The sequence below is a fragment of the Triplophysa rosa genome, linkage group LG24 (assembly GCF_024868665.1).
Source record: "Triplophysa rosa linkage group LG24, Trosa_1v2, whole genome shotgun sequence".
Lineage (NCBI taxonomy): Eukaryota > Metazoa > Chordata > Actinopteri > Cypriniformes > Nemacheilidae > Triplophysa > Triplophysa rosa.
In genome coordinates, this window is record NC_079913.1 from 7184242 (window position 1) to 7202577 (window position 18336).

An 18336-nucleotide genomic window follows, 5' to 3' on the forward strand; every position below is an offset into this window, starting at 1 on the left:
TTGTGTGTATTGTCACCCTGCAGATCTGAAAGTGGCTTTATCAATTATACATGATGGAAAGGGAGGCAGACCAAACAGAGCTTGACAATAAATAGACAGATATCATATATGACGTAGCGGTGATATTTTTAAATTCAATGCATTCATACTGTAGAGATCTAATAGACAACCATAGGCCAGAACATACCAAGCTGAATGGAACTGAATAGCAACAGCATTACTTCCCTGTACGTTTAGATGAAGTTATCAGGTTGAATTCTGCTTCACTTTGTTGCATCACACTCACTAGTGCTCACTGTTGTTCACTGTTGTTTCCAGTCGCTTCAACTGCACACCAATGTCGGTGTGAACACCTCTTTAAACTGACTGTTTTGTTTCTCAGAATGCCAAAATAAGGCTGCCTTTTCTGTCTTGGTCTCTCCTTTCTGAAGCTGTTGCTGAATAATAAGGCTTGTGTGTGGGTGGGTGTGTGTATGATCCCAGTACTAACAGGCCAGCGTGTAGTCAGCGGTGTGGATCTCAGACCGCTCCCAGGTCATTATTGCGCCTCACTTCTCATTTGCCGTTTGCAGGCTTTACCCACAAAACAACCGCAGCAAAGGCTTCCAGCTCTGCCTCAGAACAGACCGACTGCAGCTAAACTCGCCTCAAAAACAGCACAAACAAGTCATTAAAACTGAAACGGAGAGAGGAGAGTAAAGGTCTGTGGGCAGCGAGAGAGAGAGAGAGAGAGAGAGAGAGAGAGAGAGACAGAGAGAGACAGAGAGAGAGGTGTTCAAATGCAAGTATCACTAAATACTGAAATCCACTTATCATACTTATCACTTATCATATCATATTTAAGTAACATCAAACATGCATACACCTAAACATGCATTTTTGTTCGATCAATAGATTAGAATGTTGTCACCTGAAAGGAAGCATCTTTTTCTCTTATAAGTGAAGCTGCAACGCGCCACAACGTACAGCGAGCGTGAGCAAACCGGCTGCCATGGCAACGCTCCCATATATTCATAATCACAGGAAGAGGCCTAAGTTTCGCTGTCATTACTGACGTATTCAGGACACACATACTTAAGTGACTCTTACAAATGAGTTTGTGTACTCTCACACTGTCTCTCTCTATAGGGCCGTTCTGTTTCGGCGCAGAATGGCCCGAGTAAAAAACCACAGCGTTTTCCTCTGGGGTTTGGCATAAGCAGCTGCAGAGAGAGTGATAAAACTGTTGTATACAAGGACACACACACACACAACCCATACAGGAACGTTCACATTCACACACACTACTAACACACTTGTGCACAACGTTTCTCCGCTATCCTGCAGCATATTTCATGATTAAATTTCAACACTTAATTCTTCGCTTCAGTGGCTCTGGCTCTTACACATCATTTCAATAATCTGCATCTGCGGTGAGCGTCTCAGCAAACATACGTTGACATACATGCAAGCATACACGCAAAACAACATCAATCTACACTCTTAAAAAAAGGTGCCATAGAAGAACCTTTTGGTTCCATAAAGAAGCTTTAACATCTGAAGAACCTTTGGTTCTTTGTGGAGAAAAAAGGCTCTTCAGATTATAAAAAAGTAAGTATTGGTTCTTTAAAGAACCTTTGACTGAATGGTTCTTTGCGGGACCAAAAATGGTTCTTCTAAGGTATCACTGTGAAGAACCTTTCAAGCACCTTTATTTTTAAGAGTGTAGATGGGTCAATGACTACCTGACTAATTTAGGACCAATTTAAGATAGTTAGGTTGGTTTCTGGTATCTAGCAAGAATCTTTGCATGAGATTTTAACTAGTCACCCATCGTTACCATGCACACCTGCTTGAATCAGTAAAACAGGACGAGGAAAAGAACAATAATACACAGAGAGGCGTACACGCCGTGAGCAGCGCCTGAAGGATGACGTGACCTTTTCCCCACTCACAGACAAATGGAAGCTTTTTCCACCAGCCATCACCCTCGACAACCTGCAATCTGAGTCTTTACGCTGAAGCAACCCGTCTCCTCAGAACAATTTTATTCTGCCCTTTGAACTGTGCATCTCCTTAATGCCGTCTCCTCGGGCTATTGATTTTCACTTCAGCGCACCCCTCGTGGCTAAATGCACAGAACCTCATCAGATAACACTCGCACACTTCCACCCCCTGCACAAGTACGCATTCCTCTTTCTCCTTCACGCCGGGCGCCGTCAGTCGGCCTTCCTGTGCCAGGTCTGATTCAAGGTTAGCTGCTCATTGTATCGAGTGAGTGCCTGAGAGTCCCTCAGCGGACAGCGGGCCTGGATGCATTATCACCTCCACGGGGGGTTTGGGGGGAGTATTGGTGGGCTCATCCGACCCTGCCAGAACTCAAATTCCCTCCCGCACGCGGTGCCACGAATGCCTCACGCAAAAGGGATTAGAAGCCCGTCGCCTTCCGTGCTGGCTTGAAACGGATCTGCTGACCGCAATTAATAGGTTTAATTTCACCCTTTTTGACGTAGAGACAAGCCAAAAAAAAGATTGGGGCCTCGGCCATATGGCCTATTTAATATACGTAAAAAGCCATCATCAGGGGTTTTTGAAGGACAAAGTCGATGCCAGTGAGAAGAATTAAAGGGAATGGAGAGGTTTGTCAACAATGCATCATATGCAGAGATGTTTGAATAGCATAATAACATTGTTTCGTATAAATAAAATCCAAATAATAATCAAATATAAATCATTTCATTTATCTCTCTGGTCATCTTCTGACCAACACAGAAATAATTTTAGCAAGAAAACAGATAAAAATGGGTATTTTATCATTCATGTGCTGCTACAGAGAATGATGGGAGATCTATTTTTTTAGCTTTGTCTTTTCTTCAAGCAATACACAAAATGCCTAAAAATGAAACAGTCAACATTCACTTATGTAGAGTCGACAAATAAATGTGTAAATATGTCCTATGCTGTGACAGAAAAAATGTAGAAAACAAATCCAGCATAAGAGATTTTTTCATTGCTATTTTTATATTATAAATAAAAATATAAATAAAATAAAATATTATTAACAGTTTGTTTTCTGAATTTTTGCAATGTCACACCATGGACAGCATATCTGTCAACTATCCTTATATTGACCAACAATAATAAACCTCTTTAATAGACATGCCCCTGAACTGAAATAGTCAACCATTGGTCTCCCTCTAGTTCTTACAACATGTGGCTTTCACGTGTGCTCATAAATAAAACCTTCTCATTAAACAGCATGCGATGACAACCTGAAAGTCATTACAAAATGACGGCTTGCCTAAAAAGGGAACACCGAAAAGAGGGACAGCTGGATTGAGAGAAGTATGGGATGGATGAACAGATAGATGGAGGCAGAAAGATAAAGTAGGAAGTGATAAAGAGGTTTCAAAGTCCCCGAAGCACATCTGGTGTGGAGGTTCGTCACAGTGCCAGGGTGCCGAACGGCTTCTGTCGCAAACAGCGTTTTGTGTTTTATGCTGACGGCCGTATGTGTGTGTGCGCATGCATAAAAATGTGTCTGTGTGATTTTCTCTAGAGGGTTAAGAAGTTGTTTACTGCCTCTCTCTGGGGTTTGGCTGCAGCTCTGCCTTTTAACGCGATGAGACGCAGAACATTTTGCTGTTGCGCCTCCTCTCGGAGTCAGTCAAACGGGGGACTGCAGTCGGAGGACTGCAGCCGTAAACGCTGTAAACCCTGGATTATCCTGCTTTAAATTTAAAATAAATGGATTCGGCTTTTATGTTCACCTAAGTAATCCTCATTTCAACATTCACACGGGTTTGAATGTACAGAACAGGAATGAGAAGTAATAAACTTCAAAAAATGTTTGAGTAGACACTTGTGTCTTTTTCATCAGTTCATGCAAGCATTACCAATACAAGCTCATACTTTGAGTTAGAAATTTCAACAGTCTGCGTTATCGTATAAACAGGATCAGAGATGCAACGGATAATATTTACGCTACCTGAAGAGTTCGTCATCAGCTAGTAAACAATTCCTTGAGTGTGACGTGATGGCAGTCTATAATTCACTATCCATTAGGGTAGGTAATAAACTCGTTTTCATTGATTCATAATTGTGAGATGGTTTATTTTGTCTCGGTCTGCCCCAACGACAACAGTGACATCATCTGCTGTTTTTTTCCACGGAGATCTGCAATCACCGAAATGGCAACTAAAAGGTTTGTTCGCGCGTGTGTGCGTGTGGTTTGTCCGTCTGGCCGAACGAGAACGTCACTGTGTTGACTGTCTGTTTCCTGGTGATTTGGCCATGAACACTTGTTTGTATCTGTACTTTTCTGTCTATATTCTTCAACAAAAGCAGGAAATATGTTTTAATATATCCGAGATGCTAGTTACCTCTCCTGTTTGCAGGAATTTTTGGGACTAGTCCTGGATTCTCATCCACAGCCAGATCCAACAACACAAACCGGCACCACAATAACAATGCGTCAAAATTGGAATTCTGCCTCTTGGCAAAGATTTGTCCGCCTGTAACATCAATACCCTTGAGGTTTAGCACTTGAGAAAAATGATACTGTCGTTTTCTCTACCTCTCTGTCCGTCTTCCCCTCCTTTCTAGCGTTCTCTATCTCTCTCGCACTCTATTTTAATGTTATTTTCTGCTCTGTGTTGTGTCTGGCTGGCCCTCGGATTCGTTTCAGACACGGCTCCACAGAGGCTCAAGTCAGAGGAGAGGGTACCAGGCCGAAAGCCTCTGCAGCGCATCATCCAATTACCCCCGACAGCCTCTGCCTGCGCAGGAATTCACACGGTCCTCTCGGCCCGGCGTTTCCCAACCATCCCTCTCGACACACCTCGGATACGATGACCACGGTTGCGTAACTCGCCTGATCTAATGTTCCTACAGGGCGGGTTAAAGCAGACCACCTCTGATCTTTTCATGTGTCATGCTGTCCACACACAAATCCCTGTTGTCAGCAATTACCGAACAACACTTCCTGGATCCCGGAAGCTTTTAAAAAGGTTACAATGATGTGATCAACGGATCACTCTCTAAAACAAGAACGAAGGACTTTAAGAAACGATGGTCTTACCTTTTTAAGACGTCCACCTTTGGTGCCCACAAAAGCCAGAGAGTGGTTCTTGTACACGTAGGCGATAACGGACGTCATCTTGTCCTTGGACTCTGAGAATAGAGGAATCCCACGTACCATCTCTGAGACGCCGAGTGGGGCGTTCATATCCAGACCGCAGAAGTTGTCATCGATGGTGAGGAGCTGAAAAGGAAAAGGCGGCATGTGTTAAATTCAACTGTTCAAACCTTCTGCAAAATAAAACACAAATGTGGAAGCTGTTTCGTTAGCCAAAACAAGTCAGAAAATGCACGTCAGCTGTACCTTATGAAGGCAGCATTCACAGCACATACATCACTGTCACTATTTAGCATCTATTCAGCCATATTTAAAATAAGGTTGCAGAGATTATCTGATTTAAGACTGGATGTATTTATCACTGCGGGTAAAAAGCATCTTTAAATGTGGCATATCAGGTGATGCAGCGTGACTTTATGACACATAACATATTGCGGGAACAGTTGCGAGTGTCAGCCACAATGAAGTGATGTAGAGCTTCTGATAAACAAATAAACATTTGGTAATGCTTTTATATTTCAGTCTGCTGTGAGGAAACACATCCACTGAAACAGCTGTGCAGACCTCAGGATAAAGTGTCAAACAAATGGAAAGCGTGATTAATGGTGGCCGGGGATTTGATTCATTCAGGGCATGAAACCATAACAGTTCAAATGCTGCCAAATATGATATGCTGAAGGCTTTTAATTAATTCATGATTCCTCAGGCCACTACTGAATGAAGAATTATGAATTTTAATGTAAACAGATTTTTGTTATATATATATATATACACTGTATAACAATGTGCGTACATTTACTAAAGGAATAGTTCACCCTAAAAAATGGTCCCCATTGACCTTCCATGGTAGGAATACAAAATACTATGTTCAAGACAATGGGGACCGATTTTAGGTGAACTATTCCTTGAAATGGGAAACATGTAATTATTAAATATTTAATATACTAAAATATTGTTACATTTTAATAAATAAAAAATTACATAAAAATAAAAACGGACACTATGCACATTTCTGGTATTATTGTGTAAGCACAATAAAAAAGTACATTTATTGAATATCCTGGAAATGCATCACATTACAGCCCTTAAATGGCTTTCTAATGTCATGTCATGTTGACTTTAGAGACTATATAACATTTGTGTTTGTCTTCATTAATAACGGTTGGCGCTACATGATGTCAGCCCCTTCAAAAGGTCTAATTTGGTTCTAAAAGGTTGGCCAATAATTGACCATCAGTGAAAACGCATAACAGGTGTCTCCAACCAAATTACCATTAATATTTAAGTTTTTAATGGCATATTCTCTCTCCAAGATCATGAAACACGAGACGGCCTGAATTGCATTTTGCCCCGAAGCACCACGCCGCAGTTCGGTCCCCTGTGACAATGTGGGTAAAGGGCAATACTGAGCGATGCCCAGGTCGTGAGAGGAAGCATCTGCGTGTACATCATCAATCACAAACAACTCTTTATGTATTCACTGAAATAATGTACATACTCCCCTGATGAGACTTCAATTACATCTGAGGGCTGTGTTTATCTTAAGAACAATAGACCCTGGCTAATGATGTCTGACTTCATAGGCCATCATTGTTTGAAAAGCCATTGTGAGTTGTGGGACCAATCCGCAGCGATTTCATCCCCAGGAGGGGCGCATCGGACCGACCTCGGAGAGAGACGCGATCAATCAAGTGACCGGTCGGCACGAGCGGACAGGTCTTTACATGCAATATAGCAAATGTCTATTTGTCAGCGGTCAGAAGATACAAGACCCTTCATTAAGCAAATGGAAGAGGGGGCTGTCTCTCTAAAATGGCGGTTTATGAGTGATCGGGCGAATCGATGCAGAACACAGCACTCAATTCCAAGTCGGAATGAAGAATAAATAGAGAAATGAAGGGGAGACGGCGATGGAGTGGGAAAGAATAGGGAAATGTTCAAAGTTGTATGTTTTTGCTTCTCTCTGTGGATGTCTGACCTTTGGAAATGTTCGGCTGTCAGCTGAAGCCTGCGTCCGGCTCAGCCGGGCTGCGCGAGGGCAGACTAATGGTCTTTGTTTCTAGCACGCGGCTCTTGTTAGAAAACCGCAGCTACATGAAAGATCTGTTTTCTGCAGTGCTAGTCTTTCTGCAGATGTCTCCTGTCCGTATTGGGGGCCATGAATCATCACGAGTTGTTGATACAGCAGCAACCTGCTTCTACATGCGCACCTGCTTACGCAGGCAAATAAAAATAACACCCAGACGCAATCGCGACCTACAGCAGGCTTTATCTTGCTTACACGGGTCAAAGCGTGTAAAATTCTAACACAGCAGAGCTCACAGCATCGGCAGAAACTGTTAAAGAGACATTTTAGCCACCTCTGAGGTTACGATTAAAATGACTCTATATTTATTGTGTGAGGGCTATTTTTTTAAACGTCCTTGCAAATATAGTGAGCACTTGTGATCCTGGTATTAGTAATGGTCATAAATCGGACAAAATATGTTAACATTTAATCAATGACTGATTTATTAATCGTTGTAATTTAACTGTTAGCGCTTACTGATTGTCGGTTATTTAACTTAAGCACAAATGCTTTTAGTAGTCATGCAAGCATATAAAATAATCTGACGCTGAAATCATTCTTGAATACAAGAATATTTCTTAATTATACATACGCCTTCAAATCAAAAAGTTTTCAAGATCAAGAAAAGCTTTTCAGCCAAGTCAGACTTAAGTTTTAAACTGTAGTGTATGTCATGTACCATTGTAGATGTTCTTATTCTGTGGACCTGATACAGTGAACCATGTGTCGTTAGATCGGTAACTTTAAGTAATATCAAATAATAATACTAATTAAAAATGAAAACATGTTAACAAAATTTGAAAATTGCAAAACAATTTAAAAAAGTTACATTATTAAAATAAAAAATAAATAAAATAATAATTTAAATATTAAAAAAAAAAGTAATTTTTTTTTTAAAGTTTAGATCCATTTAAATGTTGACTTGTGTCAACAAGTGTTTCTGTGCAGCATACATTTAAAAATACTGTTCAACCACGCTACAGAATCCTCATTGAGATGTCCTCGCCAATATTGCTTCTTAACTCTTTGTCTGAAGGGTAGTTTTGCTAAGAATAAACACAATGACCGTCATATCCTGCCACAAGTATCTATGACACAGACTAATGCCTTTTGGCACTGCGGATATTTTATCAGAAGGCCCAGGCCTCACATGGCAGAGCGCATATGCCAGTGACACGGGGGGGGGGGGAAGGGGGGTTTGGTGACAGAGCATGTGTCTTCTCATCTCCTCATTGGCATATGCCACGTTATTTCTGGCGAGGTGAACAACATGCCAATCAGAACCTATGTGCTGCAATCTAATGAAATAGGCTTCCTGTCTGTCAACCTTTCGGGAAGCAGACACGTTTTCATTACCTAGCCACATAAACATGACATCTCCTCTCTTTCTATTCAGCCCATCCCAATGCAAACGGCATCTCAAACGGCGAGAGGGGGCGACAGGGAGAGCACTCATCAATCTCTCCAACTTTCCGTTTTTTCTTCACCTTTTATTCTTTCCTTGCATTTACGACTCTCTCGCTCGCTGCCGGCGCATGGCATGCGAACAAGCCTCTGCATTATTGGCAATTTCACGCTGCGCGTCTGAAGGTGTAAAAGAGGAGGAGGGAACGGTTAGACGAGAGCAACTTAAAGCCTCTGGATCGACGCGGGCGCTGTTTTTTTCATCTGAACTCGTTCCGGAGGCGCGGAAGCAGAATCAGGTCATTCGGACAGCTCACTGCCTGCCTGGCTAGCTCCTGAAACACAAAAGCCGCTCTCTTTCCCTGAGCAGGCGTCTCTGTGTCCCTTTACAGAAAAAGACAACAAGTGAAATCAGATGCTTTTTCAGAAGCTTTTTTTAAGGTCTTTTGTCCAATCTGAGCACATAAGGGACCAACCTAGAGAAACCTCTGGCAGAAGTAAAAGGATCAGGGACAATAGGCCGGGGCTTGAACTACAGTATGATGAACCTGACTACGTTCCAAAATGTTTTGAAACCCCTTTTGAAACCACTGTTTGAACTTGGCCAACGTTTTACCCTTTGATAACAAAGTCCTAAGAGACTCTTTATATTCATATTTTATATGAATTAACGTTAATGTCACACAGGGTTATATCAGATCATGTGACAAGGAACTGTCATAAAGGACAGAAAGAAAATTGCACAGCATGCACCAGGCTTAAAAAAAACAGCGAGGGTGCAAAAAACCCTATTAATAGATCACAGTTTGATCAAAATGCTCAGTTTATGCAAATAAAGCCTGATCAGCGTGGCAAGTGTACATCATTGAGATGATGAATCGGCTCTTCAAGAGCTAATTCTGCACAGTCATATAATTAGCCTTTCAGAGTCTGTCCTTTTCATGCTCAAGTAATATCTCACGCAGGGATTGTTGTTAGCAACAAAGACATTATTTCCCACAAATCTCAACTCCATGTTCGACGTAATTATATCAACACTCAATCAGCTCGGAGCACGCCGATCCTCATGCGCTCACTATTCTCCGGCACTTGAGCGGTTGTTTGTTTGTAAGACGTTTGTTTCGGTTTGGTGCGTTTGGCCTGAGGCAAAATACACAAATATTTTAATCAAGGCCAAAAGATGAGAACAAAATACCTATTTGCAACTTAGCTCTAAAAACAAGGTAGTGCAATGGTGCAGTTTTTGTTTGGTATGGAAAGGTTTGGGGTTCAACTCCAAACCAAACATTTCAGATGTGTGGCCGGTGTTCTTGATGGGTTATATCAGTGTTGAATGATCGAGTAGAGCAGGGCTGTCCAAAGTCAGTCCTGGAGGGCCGGTGTCCTGCAAAGCCAAGTTGGAGCTAAACTCTGCAGGACAGTGGCCCTCCAGGACCGACATTGTAGAGCATAACGGCAACTATCCTGCATAATAGCACTCAGTCACTCTGCGTCTATTTCCTTTTCTCTCTCGCGCGCGCGCACACGTTCTCTGTCTCAATTGTTCACACTTGTTTTCACACTGCTTCTTTAATTAAAGAAGTCTTCAGTTCTTGTTTCTATTCTGACGTGGCCTCTACCCAGCGCTGACATTACCCAGAGATCCCCTCCAAGACAGATTGAGTAGTATCGTACAACTCTCTGCGTGTAATGACATTTAATAACTTAATGACTGTGAGCTAGACTTTCATAGTAGACCTCTATTTGAAAGCACACTGTTGGCATGATTTAACCCAACATTGGCCTTTTCCGTGCAGCACGTCCAACTTCAAAGTCACTGTCAGATGTCAAAATGAGTGATGCTGATCTAAATCACACCATTTAATCCCTTTTCAAGGCATGCCCCTGCCGTTAACATATACAGTAAAATCCAACATCTAAACACTGCCAAAGGACAGGATTTTCAAAGACCTGTGATGGTATCTAAAAGGCAGGTGTGTCGTGAAGCCTTCTTATACATCTGCTGTATGCTTACTAGAGTCTCTTTAAACATAAACGTTAATAACCACCCGCCGGACCTACCGGAGGTTCATGAAAAAGCTGCTTGTGCAAAGCTCAGGAGACCCATCAGAAAAGAGTAATTTGTTTGATTTGGCTAAGTAAAGCTCGATTACAGAAACACGCAGTCGCTGTCGATGATGTCATCCAGCACTCCATCACCCTTTGCAGATCAAAAACCCTTAAATGCGAAATGTCAGCATTTGTGACTAGACTACAGTTTTGCGTTGGCACGTGCTTGAACAAGCATCTGAGGTTGTATGTTTGTTTGTGCGTGCGTCTGCAAAATATTGTTTGTTTGTTTGTTTCGGCATGTGTGAAATATTCAAGGAAGCAAAAGCGGCCGGGTTTGTGATGCAAATCATGTTTTTGCATGATCTCAACTGTCAAAAGCAATACAACAGGAAAACAGCTCAGCGTCTGATTGCGTTTGTGAGCGAAGCGCTTGTCTAAGCATGCTCACGTTTGTCAACAAGGACCTACTTGTTTGCGTACGCATGCGCATGAACACGCAACGCCGCACATAACCGCTTATATAGTCTTGCAAAACGAAAGGTAAAACCGACGCTACCCGACTGTAGTGGGGCACGTAACCTTTTCACATCTACATGTAAAGTGAGTTTAGTCTGATTAGGAGATAACGATCTTATGATGGATTATGACCTTTGCTGCAGTAGTTACGATGGGAGATGTAATTACTGAGGCCAATAAACCTGGAGATCGCCTTTAATGAATGGAAATGCAGTGCTCACAGTGCACAGGACTGATTAAAACCATGTCACACCATCTCATAAAGTGCTTGAATGGAGTTTAAATCTTGACCAGAGTGAAACTTGGCTAGGAACTGAAGTCATGTTAATTAAAAGAAATCAAGACTGCTAACGGTAGAGTATATCCACTACAGTATTTAGTCTTCTAAATCGGGTTTAATTTAATGCAAAAAAAGGAACATAAGGAGAACTGACAGCTGATTTTACAGTCTGTAGTATAAAAAGCTCTGGTGTGTCTAGGAAGGTGAAAAGCACTAATTATTTAGCAATATGGTGTGATGAGTATGCAGAACGAGTGACAGCAGTAAAAGAACAGCAGCCTATAGCCTGATTTTAATGACTTGTAATTGAGCTGGTTTTGAATAATAATGAAAGACCCAATATTCATTTAAAATAGCCTTATCTTTCAGTCCGCAATGTCTGAATAAGAGAGCGGGGTTTAGGAAAATGTAAAATTATGGGGGAAAAAAACACACAGTTATTGTAGGGATTTGCATGACTCTAGGACACATTTACTGTGAATTTACTGTGCCAGACTCATTTTCACACGTTTTTCCTGCTGACACAGGGAACATGGGGTGCTGGCAGATTTTTTCTTCAATAGGTCAGATGTCAGCACAGAGTGATCTATGGATAGATACCAAGCCTTCCACGCTAATGCTGTTATGCATTTATTATGTGCTCTTTCCAAGAATGCCTTGAAATAATTTTCTCTCCTACTAGGATAAAAGCACAACATCTCAGTAGCCCACACTGAATGCAATGTTCTAAAAATCATTTAAAATGAAAAAGTTCTCACATTTTCTAACGAACAAAACTTACTTTAACTAACAACTAACAAACATCATGCTCAGAGAACAATCCTATCCACAAGATAAACAAACCGTCCTACAAGCATCAGACTGTCTTTTGTTGTTCAGGTTTAAACGCTCATCTGTCTGGGCCCATAGGCACTTGAGAAGTCTGAGAGAGGTTTGGCTGAACTGAAGCTACAGTAGTTTTGAGTGGGCTTCAGATGTCTGCTTCTGCATTTGGATTCCCCCTCCGTGTGTCTGATCTTTAAATAGCAGCGCACAGCTGCCAGTTGTAACCCTGTGGGAGCAAAGCTGTGAGCATGACTTATCGAACCCTGGACTCGGATTAAGAGAACATGGCCCAGCTTTAAAATCTCGAAATAAAAAATAAATAGTTTGAATAAATAATAAATAAAGGGGAAAACGAGCAATTAAAAAATTATAATACTGTAAATATAAGGATATTATCCTAAATATTTTTTTCTTTTAAAAATAATAAAAAGCATACAATAAATAAATACATTAGGACTGTCAAATCGATTAATCGTGATTAATCGATTTCAAAATAAATGTTTGTTTATATAATATCTTTGTGTGTTGCGTGTATATTTATATATTACACATAATATCAACTATATTTCAATAAAAATATATATTTTAGAGCTGTTAAACGATTAATCATGAATAATCGCATCTAAAATAAAAGTTTGTGTTTACATAATATATGTCTGTGTAATGTGCATATTAATTTTGCATTTATAAACACATACACACAGATATTTAGGAAATATTTAAAGGTATTTATTTATATTTACCAATAATTTAAATTATATATATAAATGTTAATTAATTTATATTTAAAAAAATTCTGCATGCACTAACACTAATAATTTTTACACCAAGTCCTGTTTAAAAATAATTAAAGGGTTCACTTCTAATGCATGTTTCAAAGCCACACAATCTCCTTTTAATGATGGTGACAGCACAACCACTGCGTATGATATGCCACGCCTCGGCGTATGTGTGTGAGAGACGACTTCATTATTGTACTCTAGGTTTAATGTAAGTCCGTTTTAATGAACTGATGAAGATGGCTAGTCTGTGACATGCACGATGAAATGCACACCCCCTCTATTGTGAGTTTGTGTGTGTTTGCACAACACATCTGACATTAACAGTGGCCCTTTCGTTCAGTCTGACTGCCCTAATGAGCAGTAGGGCATCTGTTCATTAATTGGAAAAAAACACACGGCATAAGAGGAAAGGCCGACAGAAAGCTTGAAAGAGTGAGCGAAGCATTTAGAGTACCACTGCTTCCTCTACAAATAAATCTTGGCTCTGGCTTGACACCCCAAATCAACCCTTACTATAATTTACAGTGGTAACTGACGTCTGACGAAAACTGAACATAATGAACAGACCATGACAAATGTCTGTAATGAAAACACTGAATGCTATCAAACAAAAGTATTTTCTGTATGTGACCGTTACACAGAATTTATGTTAAATGTTCTCACACAAGGCCTAGATACACTTCCCAACATATTTCTTTCTATATTGTTATTTCAGATATGCATGTATAATCATCAAAAAGCTATTCATCCGTGTCATCTGTCCGCCCGTGATGCATGAATATGACTGCGAGCGAACCCCTGTATTTTGGACAGCCCTACAGATATATCTCGTACGAGCCGGGCTTATACTTTACGTCGTGATATTTCACAGTATAATATCCTTATCATATCCGCAGAGGGCACAGTGAGGATATTAAGATATACATCACTTTCATATCTTTACCCCACCTGCATCCCTATCGTGTCATGTTGATGCAGCGTTAGCAGAGAGAGCTGAATATTGAGAGACTGTTATCTACGCATTCATGAAGAGGGGCTTTCTTGATCTCACTGCGCTTCTTTGCTTACTTAATAAGACTTTCATATCAGGAAGTCAAAAAGCTACAAAGTCACTACAGGGTTTTTTGCCATTCCCTGAGCGAACACCCTCATAAGTCCTCTCTCGCTCATTGGTTTATGCTCTGAAGCTTGAATGTGTTTAGTGCCCTAAAAGATGCGGGCCGAACGTTCCGACAACATTCACATGCAGATTTTCATGTTTTATTTAAACCGCGAACCCATCCGAGAACAACAACTGCGATTCTTGTAAAATCATGTGAATGATATTAGTAACGCATCTGTCTCCCGCGTGCAGATAGCGAGTTCGAGCGGCGTTCCCCGCTCCTGTCATTCCCCACTTTTCTGACGAGCGTGTATCCAGGAACGCCGCAACCCGAAAGCATTTAACTACAGTGGCAGGAGTGCACGAGAGAGATGTCGTTCTCTCCTGCCCTGGGATGGCTTCAAACGTTCCTATTTATGTATGTGCATGCATGTGTTTTGTTCGGCGAGTGTTTGGAATCCGTTTACGAGTAGGTGGCGATTCAGCATAATCTGATTCCTTTCTTTTTGGGGGGTGTTTAGAAGCTGCTTTTTTCTAATCTAATCCATTTATAAAAGACAACATCAAACTGTACTTCCAATGCATTTAGCTTCTGTAATATGATATACATTAATATTATTGGTTAATAATGTTTTCCCCGCCAAATCTGCCTTAATTTCATCATCAGACAAAGGGTAGAAAAAGTTACATTTTGGTTAAAAATTATTTTAAAAATTCCGTGTTCATTCATGAATCAAGCACACTAAGAACTGGAACGTCTATAAAGAATTGTTTAATTCATGTTTTCCTCATGTAATAAATATACGACATCTCCGCGTCACGTGTGTGTCACTGAACAAATGTCTTGTTACACAACAACAGAGCATTTATCAGTCTCGGATGTAATGGGTTTGAGCTCACTTGTCTCTTTCTCTTACCAATCAAACACTTGCCTTGCTTTTAAATGAGGAGCTAGTAGCCATAGTTACCGGAGGAGGAGACGCAGACCATCCATCTCTCTCTCCCCTCGCCGTGGCGCTTGCTCTTTAATTTATGCTGCAGTGGCCATACTGCAGCGAACGCAGAAATGGCATCATTCCTCAACTCCCTTTCCTCCTCACTCCACCCATACACCTATTAAGAAGCGCTCTCAACAATCTGCTTCCCATATATTCTTATGAATGCCTTTAAGTTTGTATGTGCGTGGAGGTTCTTTAACTGTTCCTGATGAGTTTAGACAATTCACGAAAATCTTTTTTACCACATTTACCATGTTGCTAAAACTACTGTGTTACTATGGCAGAGGGTATCAGATAGGTACTTTGAAATGCACCATTGTACTGTAAATATGATCCTATACTTATATAACATTCTATCTACTCACAGACTATTTTATGGTGCCCCAAGATGCCAATACCATGGTATTACCCTGGTACGTGTTAAAACATAATTACTATGTTATTAGTTCACCCTCTTGTCATTTCAAGTCTGTATGACTTTCTTTCTTCAGCAGAACACAAAAGAAGATATTTTGAAGAAAGTTTGTAACCTAACAATGGTGGTATTAACTTGCATTGGTTTTGTGTCTATACAATGGAAGTAAATGGGTACTGCTATTGTTCGGTTTACCAATATTCTTCAAAATAACTTCTTTTGTGTTCTGAAGAAGAAAGTCACATAGGTTTTGAAGAGAGGGTGTGTAAATGATGACAGAATATTCATTTTTGGGTGAACTACCACTACCACATTATTTTATTGCCTACTGAATGAGAAATGAGGTTGGTCTGGTGTTGGACTCATGTGTGGTAATGATTCATTTCCTCCTGGCATTTTAAAGAAAAAGCAATGTTGTATTTCTTCAGCTTGTCTAAAAGAAAAAAGAAACCTCCTACTGAGTGTCCAACAGTTTAACCCTTTTGTGGAATGGAAGAAAAACCTATTGGATCAGGCGAGTCAGGATTATCCAAAATGATAGATATTATGTTGTCACTGCTTTGAGTATTAAAACATTTCAATGCGTATTGAAATCAAAATGAATACAAAATAAAAACAGGTCACATGAAAATCTTACAGATATAATGATGTTTTATCTACTACATGGAAAACCATCTCCCTCAAAGGATTAAAAAATTAACGGTGAATCATTTAGCAAACAAATCACACAAAAACGTAGAACACTTTTGTTTCCAGGGAACCTTTACGATTTTATTCTCATACCTTGCTCATGTTGTCAAAAAACTTGTTAGAAACACAGCCAGTGGTAATTGATCACAAGAGGTAATACGTCGCCAGCAGGCAATACCAGATTTCTGGGTCTTTACCCTTCAAAAACGAGCTCTACAGTTTGGTTAAAAAGTGAATGGTCTCATTTTTAAAACTATAATTTGTATAGAATTTAACGAGTTTTAGCCCAGAGTTTAACAACAGTGATAACTCATTTGGAGTCATAGTGTTACTACAGTGCTCATCATGAGTTGTCTTGTTCTTCTATTGGCCCATAGCTGGTACAAAAAGGTACACTTACCGCACTACTACATGAGATGTCTTTCACTTTGAGCCAAGCGAGATCCAGCGTTCCCTCTCCTTTATAGCAGGACTGCAGCCTGTCTTTGATTCTTTCGTTGATTTCTTTCAAAGTGAACACACAGAGTGCAGACTCCTGAGATGATTCTTTTGGCCTCCTCTTTTGACCTTTGGAGAACACGGCATAAAGGATGTCATCGTCAGGTCCTACACCCAGCGACCGTGCCAGGATAGAACCAGCCTTGGACAGGTAGGCAGCCTGCAGCAGGCGATACTCAACTCCATCCTTTACGCAACCGAGAGGAACTTCAACGTACGAGTTGAACGCTGTGTCGTCCTTGCACAGTCGCACCAGTTTGGAAGTGTACACCTGTTCGCGTCCCGCTGCGGAAGACCCCGTCGTTGGGCCTCCCCCCATTTCAGGCTGCAATGTGAGAAAATAGACAAAATTCCCACTGCTAAACCCATAGATGTAATAGATGTCAAAGTCTGGCACTACTGTGAAAGTATCTGAAGGAATCTTAATCATAGAGGCAACAAATTCATCATGGAAGACGTAGGCGAACATCCCGTCCTCCTCAGAGTTACGGGTGAGCTTACGACTGGAAATTGTTGGGAAGTACTCCGGCCTTCCGTCAACAGCTGTAGCCACAAAAAGCTTATCGGGTGAGGCGTCGCCGTAAGACACAATGACTCCAAACACGGAGCCGCTCTCGTTGACGCCAGAGAGGTAGTGCTCTTTTTTATGGAAGGGCTCTCCAAGTTTAAAGAGATCATCCAGGCGAAGCAGCTTGCAAATACCCTGGTACAGGCTGCCGCATGCCAGCAGCCGGTTCTCGCGGTAGTCCATGAGCAGCATCTTGTTGACGTTATTGGTCAACGTGAGTGGTTCGCTACAAGGCTGGACTATACGGGGTGGGTAGCAATTCCGGTTATCTTCTTCCGGACCGGTCTGATGCGACACCTGTACATCCAGCTCAGGTGAAAGTTTGTAGATGCGATTAACTGCCCCGAGAAACACATTCCCATTTTTGCGATCCACAGCTAGGTGGTTAAAAGTCCATTCTGGGTTTTCCGCCCGGAATGTATTATATTCCTCAAGTACTATGGATGCCGCTGAAGGCTGTTGGGGCCTGGGAGCCACGAGGGGAACCAACAAGACAATGATGCAGCAAGAAAAAGTTACAAAGTTCCATCTCCTGTTGTGGGAAGCCATTGTCCTGGTTATGTGCCCTCTTATGGGAAGAGTGTCTCTGTCCACTGCTCTCTACCTGTATGCGGTATCAGTATTCAGGCTTCTCGTGAGGTTGAGGACATTCTGTACCTGTTCAGAGAGAAAAAACAAGAGTTACGAATACAGACTTTAAAAAGAAATACAACTAGATTTAACACCACACAATATGGTGAGCCCACAGAAGACAAATTATGACAGTTTTCCAGTAAATGAGATGGAAAAGGGCGCTCTGGGAGCTGACAGTTGGCATGAATGGATGCCATTCTCAATGGGATAATGCATTTGCCCCAGGAGTTAACAGCAAGCGTAGGCACAATTTCTCTGCTTGTGCCACACCTCACAGCCGGACCTCTGGCCTTCTAATTGATTCTCCCCTCTGTATATGATTTGCATGGTTTGCCGAATTTTCACATCTCTCCAAATAGCCCAGCTCACCTGCTGACACATATGAAGAA

General features: G+C 41.2%; 1 protein-coding gene across 1 annotated transcript in view; it reads right to left on the reverse strand.

Annotated features, from left to right (window-relative positions):
* plxna4 (plexin A4) overlaps nucleotides 1–18336 on the reverse strand; it is a 195584-nt gene that overhangs the window by 161593 nt on the left and 15655 nt on the right. The window contains exons 2-3 of the mRNA XM_057324159.1: nucleotides 16649–17971; nucleotides 5060–5242 (exon numbers count right to left, since the gene is read on the reverse strand). Of these exons, the coding sequence (XP_057180142.1) occupies nucleotides 5060–5242; nucleotides 16649–17863 (1398 nt within the window). The 5' untranslated portion in view covers nucleotides 17864–17971. The remainder of the gene's footprint in view (nucleotides 1–5059; nucleotides 5243–16648; nucleotides 17972–18336) is intronic.